The following is a 9,931-nucleotide window of genomic DNA, read 5'->3' as shown; positions in this document are numbered from 1 at the left end:
AAAGACCGAACACGAAGTTGTTATAACAAAATCAACTTTTGAGAAACCAACTCACACAAAGCGACCTTTCACCGGAAACAGAAACACATCCTGCATGAAGTACCCTATAAAATAAAACACATTAGTTGTTTGCACCTTTTGGAATAAATGTCCAAAAGCTGTTGTTAATTTATTTATTTATTTTTTGGCAGTGTCAGTTTATAAGGCTTTTTCATCCCAATGAAAATATTAATTAAAATAGCATTTTTGTTTGTTATCGAAACATGTTATTTGGTCTCCTAATGTGCACACATAAATAAATGATATAAATCTTATAGTAATCATTGCTACATTTCATGTCCATGAGTGTAATTTCTTAGGTAAGATACTGTGTTGTTGTTTTTTTTTTTTTTTTTTTAAATGAGTTAAAACTGGGGAACTGTTTAGTGGTTAACACGTTTGCCTAGCACCTCCAGGGTTGAGGGTTCAAATCCAGCCTCCGCCCTGTGTGCATTGAGCTTGCATGTTCTCTCTGTGCTTCGTGGGTTTCCTGTGGATATTCCAGTTTCCTCTAACATGCAGGATGAGTAGTATGGAAAATGGATGGATGCCGCATGGTGTCTTAGTGGTTAGCACGTTCACCTCACACCTCCAGGGTTCAATTCCCACTGTGGCAGAGTTTGCATGTTCTCCCTGTGCTGTGGGGGTTTCCTCTGGTTTCCTCCCCCAGTCCAAAGACATGCATGGTAGGCTAATTGGCATGTCCAAAGTGTCCATAATGTGTATGTGATTTTTTTTTTTTTTAAGAGGATTTTATTTTATTTATTATATTTATTTTTAATTGTATTAGTAAACTGTATACCTTGTATAGTGTAAAGATATGCAAGACTGTCTGTTCTTTATGAGCTAAAACAAGCAAACAAATACAAACAAGTCTAGAATTATCTTAACATAACTGTAGGATTAGTTTAACTTGAAAGCCTCCTTCAAAATGGCGGTGCGGCTGACGCTTCAAACCTATCGTGGCATCTGATTGGACTACGGTTACATATAGACCCACCCATGTTCCGTCCTCGTGAACCTACCGCTAACCAATGAAAATCTGCGGATTTGGCCACACCCTCCGGACGCTCCTACCAAAACAAAACACTAGTGACAGAAGCGTGAGTCCAGAGCAGAGCCTGGAGGGGGATTTAAACGGGTTTGTTTGGAAAAGAGACTTGAGTTATAGGTGTTTAAATTGCGCTTCCGTAATGTCGGTCAAATCGTTATAATATGAAATGTATACTATTTATAACCGTTTTGCGTTGAGACTACATTATAGGATGTGTTATATAGTAATAATCTACATATGATCTCACCGGAAGTCATGCTTCATTCACAGTTGGAGATTTTTTATTGAAACCACCAACAACAACAACAACAAACATGGAGGCTGTGTTTAATAAAATGTGGTATGAAGTCGTGTTTCCCTCCGTGCCGTTTGTATCTTTCACTCTTTTCATCATTATTGTTTTCTCTCTGCTCAGGCAGTATCGACTGAGTAAACAATTGTTTGTAAACATCCCCCCGGGCCCAAAACCACTTCCGGTTGTTGGGAACTTCGGAAGCTTGTTGGTGCCCCCGTTTCTTCTGAAGCTGTTCGTCCGGAAAACTGAAGAGTATGAAAAGCAGAGAGCAAGCCCGCTTTCCCCACAGGTCGGTTTGACGGATCTGTCGAAGGTTTACGGTAACGTGTACAGCCTGTTTGTGGGCAGTCAGCTGGTGGTGGTGCTGAACGGATACGAGCTGATCAGAGACGCGCTGTCCAACCACGCAGAGGTCTTCTCTGACAGACCTGACATCCCTCTGATCACCATTCTGACCAAACGGAAAGGTGAGAGCAGCTCATACATCATTCATCCATTCTGCCATGCACTCAGCTTTGCTTACACTCTGAAAAACTGACAGTTCCTCAACCTCAGCTACATCACTCAAGTTTAAAACCTGGTCTCAAGTATAGATGTGCACAGGACTGTTTTGTTTGTACCTGGTGTGGTGTATTTATTTATAAGTTTGTGGACTTCTGACCATCGGACCCGTACACCGATCAGCCATAACGTTAAAGCCGTGAATAACGTTGACGCTGTGAAATAAACTCTCTCACAGAATAACCAAGCCACCTGTCTGTAAGTGATGCAAATGATGGAAAAGTACGTCAACATAAACTAATTCGTTTTTGAAGATTATAGATAGATAATGAGATCAGGGTGTACTGAAGCTAAACCTCTGGAATGGGATGGGCATCTTAGAGCGTCAAGTAGTATAGGTTATAAGACAACATTTCGAAGCAGTATCTGATGTGTTAACACGTCTGATCCACAGGCATTGTGTTTGCACCTTACGGTCCAATCTGGAGAAAACAGCGCAAGTTCTGCCACATGACTCTTCGAAACTTCGGCCTGGGCAAGCTCAGCCTGGAGCCCTGCATCCACGAGGGATTCACCATGGTCAAGGCTGAGCTGCTGAAGCGAAACCAGGAGGCAGGAGGACAGGGAGTGGACCTGACTCCTTTGATCAGCAACGCAGTGTCTAACGTGATCTCCTCGATCAGCCTGGGCCAGCGTTTCCATCACCAGGACGAGGAGTTCTGCACGCAGATGAACCTCATGGCCCACGGTCTGGAGATCAGCATGAACAGTGCTGCCATGCTCATCAACATCTTCCCCTGGCTCTACTACGTCCCCTGTGGTGTCTTCAAGCAGCTCCGCCAGGTGGAGAGGGACATCACGGCATTCCTGAAGAAGATTATAGCCAGGCACAGGGCCACACTGGACCCCGAGAACCCCAGGGATTTCATCGATATGTATCTGGTGGAGATGCTGACCCAGCAAAAAACGGGAGGATCAGAGGAGGACGGATTCTCCGAGGATTACCTGTTCTACATAATAGGGGACCTGTTTATTGCGGGGACGGATACGACCACTAATAGCATCCTGTGGATGGTCCTGTACATGTGTTTACATCCTGATGTTCAAGGTAAGCACACCTTTAAGCACAAACTTTCTCCAAGATGAATTCAGTTCATTTGGAATTTATTTACTACCTTTTCCCCTAGTGTCTGTGAAAAACACTATTAAGTAACTATGTTTAGTAGTATTATTACCTTATACCATAGGTGTGGAAATACAAGCTTCCAAATCATTTTTATGCTTTTTTTTTTTTTTTAAATGTCTGGAGACTTTGAACATAGATTGGGTTAAACATCACAGGTCTGAATAAATACTTTTGATATTGCGTCACAATGTTGTTACCGTGACAATAAGCCTTATTTGGGTTTAGCTATATTTGCGTAGCTTTCCCATTATAATGCTGAATGGAAAGAAAAAAAAGAATAAAAACATGCAGAGAGGACTTATTTGAGGCTATAGTGCATGTCAGTGTTTTAAGTAGATCATAGTGAGAATGCCTGCTGCGATGTTACCATAACAACAGTTGTATAATTGTAGCTTTTTGAGATGTCAGTGGTTCGCCAAATCAATAGACACTGAGTTAGCTATTTTCAGTTAGTACAGTTAAGAGTTAGCAAAAAAGCCATGGGAGAAGTGAGATAATAGATCCAAAAATGATTGTATTTGGTGGGGGAAACACCATTCTGCTTCACGTTCTCGCTTATTTTCAGATATTGCAGCACTTCTTTTGGTGTTATCTTAGAGTGGTGTAATGATCAATTGTTCAGGAAGGAAATCAGGAAGGTGCAAATACTTTTTCACGGCACATATTAAAGAAAGAAACGCACTAAAAATCCATTCGGTTACATGAAACGTCCTTCCTGTGATGTCTCAGAGAATGTCCAGCGAGAGATCGATGCAGTAGTGGGACGTGGAAGGCTGCCGTCGCTGACTGATAAGGGCACGCTGCCCTACACCGAGGCCACCATCATGGAGGTGCAGAGAATGGCTGTGGTGGTGCCTCTGGCTATTCCTCACATGGCTTCCAAGACCACAGGTTAGGAAGTGAAACCAAATGGCATGTTTGTCAAGCTGAAGCAGAATCCCGAGTTCTGTTAATCAGTCTTCACATGTGATCCTCGCGTGATCTAAAAACAATGGAAGTGTGAAGAGAAAGCAGAAACTAACACTTGTTATGCTTAAAATATTTTTTTCCCCCTAGAATTCCAAGGGTACACTATTCCAAAGGGGACAGTCATCCTTCCCAACCTCTGGTCGGTCCATAGAGATCCCACCGTGTGGGAGAATCCAGATGACTTCAATCCTTCACGGTTTCTGGATGAACAAGGCCAGCTCCTCAGGAAGGAATATTTTATTCCATTTGGAATAGGTATGGTTTATGGTTTTATTTTATTGGTGGTTTCTGTCAGCTAAAGCCATAGTCAGGGATGTCAGAAGAGCTATGTGGTACTTGGCAAATATAAAAAGACCATTCCCTTTTATTTGTTATCCTCGTGTCCTCAGGTCGGAGAGTGTGCATGGGAGAACAGCTGGCGAAGATGGAGCTCTTCTTGATGTTCACCAGCCTGATGCAGGCTTTCACATTCCGCCTTCCCGAGGGACATCAGCCTCTGTCGATGCACGGACGCTTCGGCCTCACGCTGGCTCCCTGTCGCTTCAGTGTGTGTGTAACGCCACGCTAACCTGAAACACAAACGTCGTCAGAAACTCACAGAGACAACAATGATATCGATTTCTTAATGCGTTTTAGGGCAACGATTCATTCAAACGAAGGTGAAGAGCTCCATTAGTGGAGCTAGTCAAACAAATTCCAGCTGATTTTGATAAAGCGAGACCAGTGTGAAACTGGTTTGAGCTTCAGTTGTAAAACCAGTGGTTTGTACCAAATCATTTCACTAAATTGTGTCGGATTAGTTCACAGTATTAGAATACCGAATACTAAAATTGCCCGTAGTTTTGGTATTCGTGTCTAATTTCACGTTCAGCTTTTGCACTTTACTACTTTGAAAATGTGTACGTCTGACCATTTCAAAAAATCACGGTCGTAATATCATAATACTAAAACAGTTCATTTACAGTTCATACTTTTACATGTTGTTTTTCAGCTTTAGCACTTTCTTGTGGTCTATGGCCAGAATATTGTATTTTGGTCATTTTACTGAATAGAAATGAATTTCTATCAAATTAACCGACAATGAAACTATAAAAGGGAACTGACAATGACACGACAACACAACGTCATTTCTCCTTTTGATTTCTCTCACTGAACAATCCATCAAACTCTAACTGCAGTTGGATAAATGTTATCTGATCACCTCTGTGAACTGCTGTAAGATCATTCTGAGGTGCAAGTGGCCTTAACAGCATTCAGAATTATTTTATGGATCTCAGATTTGTATCCAATGCAAGGGAAATTAATAAATGTAGGCACTAATGTGTTATATATGCAGATCAATGCATAAATATTACAGTATTTAAACATTTATAAAAAGCTTCCTGATATGGTTTAAAATCATATAATTTGTTATACATGAGACAAATGTAATTATGATTTGAATATAAGAATACGCTGCTCATCTCTTAATAAGTCATGTTTAGGAAGGTATGGTTTTTAAAGGAGTCATTTCATGATTTTGAATGTTTTCCATTTTTTTGGGGTGTGTAATGAATCTGCTTGTGCATGTATAAGCTCTGCAAAGTCCCAAAGCTCATGGTGTTCCCCAAAGGGATTTATTCTGTCTAACAGAAAACACTGCTCCAGACCTGCCCAAAACGCCTCGTTCGAAGTCCAGATTTACTGCCGTAATTTCTCTGTCACAGAGTGCACGATCAGCATAATCCCGCCCAAAGACAGGCACGAAGAAAGAAGGCGTGGCTTCAGTGAATTCAGGCGGCATGTTGCAGAAATGCTATGCGTTTCAGTGTGAAAGCAAAACTCCTTTGTTTAGCCTTCTAAAAATGGATTAAATTAGTGTTTACTGTTTATTTATAATGCTGTTCCTGAGCAGTAGAACCCAAACATTTTACAGAGAACAGCTTCCTGAACCTGGGCGAATACAAGGCAGGCTACACACAAAGGCTACACCTGAAAAGTGGGGCGATTCACACTTTGCTCGGAGAATCTTGCGGTTCTGAATCAAAACCTGTAAGGGTGTTAGATAATTTTATGAATTATCTGCTATTGACTGTCCAAATGCGACGTTTTGTGTTGTGGCTCAGTTGTAGACCTCTGCTAACGTGCTAGCTAAAGTTTGCTAAGTTGCCTCAGTTTTTTAAGTGTTTGTTTGTATGTTGGTGGTCTGACAGAGACGTTGATTGTAGACTGCTGTTGTGATTGTATCTTGAAACGGTTTATATCAATCAAATCACAAGAATATTAGCTTTCCAAAGATATATCGCATGAGTACCGATGTACACACAGAAGCTGTGTACAGCGTGTAAATTCAGGGTTGGGATTTTGCATCGTATCTGAAAGGTAAGAGAGTTACAAAATAAAACCTTACCACGGTGAAACATTTTGCTCAATCGTGTTTGCAAACTTGTTTCTGTTTGATCATCTGCACTTTCTGAATCGGGCTCGAACTGATACGGTAAGACCAACAAAATGTTGCTTACTAGTTTAGATTTGCTTTAGAAGCCTCGGAGGTTGGTGGTAATCCAAGGGGCATTACATTTCCGATGTGCGAGGCTTTTGCCCAATCACATCACAGTGTATCAGCTGGCCAATCAGAGCACTCTACGCTTTTCGGTAGGAGGGGCTTTGGAGAAATCAGAGCATTTCAGGCAGCCTGGGAATAGAGGTATTGTAATAATATACAATATTTGACAAAATAATGTGTTTTTTTGAACATTAAAGCATGTTAGCCTATTTTATTAAACCCAATAAACAAAATAATTAATGTTTAAAAATCATGATATGACATCTTTAATTATTAAAAGGGAACATATGGGACTTTTTTTATTATTAAATAAGGCACATACTCTTTAATGTTTCATGCCTTGGGACTTGAAGGTTTAGTTTTATTTGACCAATGAAATAAATGGATTTTAAAAAAAAAAATCTGTGTATGGAAGTAATTACATATGAAATATCAGCTACATATAAAGCATTGCAATTTATTACCTCTACACAAAAATAAAAAAATCTGATTTACCTGTCATTATCCATAGACTTTTATTTGATTAAAGGTGCAATATATTATTATTTATTATTATTATTATTATTAGTAGTAGTAGTAGTAGTAGTAGTAGTAGTATTTCTCACCAGTACAAATAACCTGGATAATATGCAGAATGTGATAAAAAATAATCTAAGCAATGAGATAGATAGATAGATAGATAGATAGATAGAAATTAAATTCTATCTCTGTTTAACATTCTAAAATATAAGCTTTTATTCAGACATTTCTACACATTATTTTAAATCATTATAGTTGCACAGTCCCTGCATTATATAAGAATAATTTAATTAATTCATCTGCTATAGATTTGACAATACAGTCCCCTCTGAAACTACTGGAACAGCAAGGCCAACTGAATTTTTTTTTTCTGTAGACTGAAGACATTTGGGTTTGAGATCAAAAGATGAATATAAGAAGAGAGTTCACACTTTGAGCTTTTTCCCCCAGGTATTTCCACAGGTAGACGTGGTAAAGAACATAGAACATAGCACAATTTGTATTGGACCACCCAATTTGTAGGCCTGCAAAAATATTGGAACATGTGACTGAGAGGTATTTCTTGTTATCCAGGTATGTCCTGTTAGATTGATTGTTTAAACAATAAATAGCTGTGAACATGTACTCTTGGTTTTAGCCTTCGGTTTCACCTGTGAAGATGGCATTTGTTGTTGAAAAGGATAAGCCAATATAAAGATCAGAGAGCTGTCTATGGGAGAAAAGCAAGCCATTTTATAGCTGAGAAAGAGCCATTGCGCAAACATTGGGCATAACCAATACAACAATTTGGAATGCCCTGTAAAAGAAAGAAACCTCTGGTGTATTGAGCAACAGACAGCTGATGACAGAAACATTGATAGCTGTGAAGAAAAACCCAAAAATACAGTCAGTGACATCACCAATAACCTCTAGAGGGCAGGTGTGAAGGTATCACAATCCACCGTTCGAAGAAGACATTGTGGGCAGAAATATAGAGGTCATACCACAAGACTCAAACCACTCATCAGCAGTAAGAATCAGAAAGCCAGATTGAAATTTGCAAAGAAATACAGAGATGAGATACAAAAGTTCTGATCATACAAAAAATCCAAAACATATAAGCTCATCTGTGCAACATGGTGGAGGTAGTGTCATGGCTTGGGCTTGCATGGCTGCTTCTGGAACAGGCTCACTAATCTTTATTGATGATGTACCTCATGATGGTAGCAGCAGAATGGATTCAGAGGTTTACAGGAACATTTTATCTGACGATTTACCGAGAAATGCATCCAAATTAATTGGGAGGAACTTTAGCATTCAGCACGACAATGATATGAAACACACTGCCAACTCAATACAAGACGTTATCATTGGGAAAAGTGGAAGGTTTTAGACTGACCAAGTTCATCACCAGACCTTAACCCAATTGAGTATGTATTTCACCTCCTGAAGGGGAGACTGAAGGGAGAAACAAACAACAACTGAAAAAAGCTGCAGTAAAAGCCTGGAAAAGCATCACAAAAGAAGAATCCAACTATTTGGTGATGTCAATGAGTTGCCGACTCGATGCAGTTATTGCAAGCAATGGATACGTAAGTGTTATTCACTTTAATTTACTTCAAGACTGATCTGTACCTATACTTTTGCTCACCTAAAAATTGGGTGGTCTGATATGATTTATGTTGTTCTAGGATTATAAATCATAGGTTCTTTGATTTATGTTGTTTAACACATCTAGATGTAAATACCAGGAAATAAAAACTGATACAAACAATTTAATTGATCTTGCCGTTCCAATAGTTTCGGAGGGGACCATATAGGTTGCATACTACAGTACTAAAAATATGTAAAAATACAGTTTGTCATATTCAGCGTTATTTTTTTTTTGATTTAGCAATAACTATGGGAAGGTGATACAACAGACATAGCATACCATGATACTGTAAAATATTTCTACAATTCAAGATATGTTTCGCTGTATATAGGTTAGCTAAGAAACTGCCAGCTAAACAGTAGAGCTGCATTTTAAAAACAGAACTGTAAAACTGTCTGAGTATACCTTTATTTAATGTCTAAATAAATAAATAAATGATTTGGGAATGGAAATGGGGGGGGGGGGGGTCGGGGGGTTGTATTTGAAAAATTATATGTTAAAAAATGATCCAATCAGCTGCTTCCATTTTATTCATTTCCATTCAGTTTGTAATTATTAAAATATAAATAGCAGTGGTTAAGACTTTGGGCTACCTATTGGAAGGTCATGAGTTCAAATCCCATCGCTGCCACTATTGGGCCCTTGAGCCTTGGGCCCTTAACCCTCAACTGCTCAAACGTATAAATGATATAAATCAGTGGTTCCCAAACTTTTCCAGGGCAAGGCCACCCAAATGGCATTAACATTTGACCGAGGCCCCCCTTTTGCAAGATGTCTTTAAAACACATTAAAAATACAGACTTCTGACTGTATCCCCCCCCCCCTTTTTTATTTATTTATTAATAATTACATTGCATTAGATTAGGAATTGATTGTGTGTGTGTGTGTGTGTGTGTGTGTGTGTGTGTGTGTGTGGTTGTCTGAGAGTGAGAAAGAGAAAATCTATTTTTCACACCAAATTGTTGAGGCCCCCCAGGCGCCCCCTGGCGGCCCCCACTTTGAAAACCACTGATATAAACGATATAAATGTAAGTCGCTCTGGATAAGGGCGTCTGCCAAATGCCATAAATAAATAAATAAAGATAAAGAATTAAAACATGTTAAAAAATAAAGTGATATCATGATATCTCAGTTTATCATGATATCAATAATATCGTCCGACTGTAATAATAACACCCACCGTGTAGATG

At 39.3% G+C, this 9,931-nt stretch overlaps 1 protein-coding gene across 1 annotated transcript; it reads left to right on the top strand.

Moving 5' to 3' along the window:
* The first annotated feature begins 394 nt into the window (after positions 1 to 394).
* Positions 395 to 7,125, top strand: LOC128606023 (cytochrome P450 2U1). The gene is made up of 6 exons (XM_053621972.1): positions 395 to 1,180; positions 1,509 to 1,855; positions 2,344 to 2,997; positions 3,805 to 3,966; positions 4,132 to 4,299; positions 4,434 to 7,125. Exons 1-6 carry the CDS (start codon positions 1,074 to 1,076, stop codon positions 4,610 to 4,612), a joined length of 1,617 nt encoding a protein of 538 aa, XP_053477947.1. The 5' UTR covers positions 395 to 1,073; the 3' UTR covers positions 4,613 to 7,125.
* Positions 7,126 to 9,931: the final 2,806 nt, after the last annotated feature.

Source organism: Ictalurus furcatus, chromosome 3 (genome assembly GCF_023375685.1).
Source record: "Ictalurus furcatus strain D&B chromosome 3, Billie_1.0, whole genome shotgun sequence".
Taxonomy (NCBI): Eukaryota; Metazoa; Chordata; class Actinopteri; order Siluriformes; family Ictaluridae; genus Ictalurus; species Ictalurus furcatus.
Note: the sequence above shows the minus strand (reverse complement) of the source record. Positions and strands in the feature narration are given on the sequence as shown.

Coding starts and splice junctions, on each gene's coding strand:
- LOC128606023 (XM_053621972.1), top strand. CDS start 1,074: ATGAAAATCTGCGGATTTGGCCACACCCTCCGGACGCTCCTACCAAAA. Junction 1,856..2,343: donor CATTCTGACCAAACGGAAAG/GTGAGAGCAGCT, acceptor TCTGATCCACAG/GCATTGTGTTTGCACCTTAC. Junction 3,967..4,131: donor CATGGCTTCCAAGACCACAG/GTTAGGAAGTGA, acceptor TTTTCCCCCTAG/AATTCCAAGGGTACACTATT.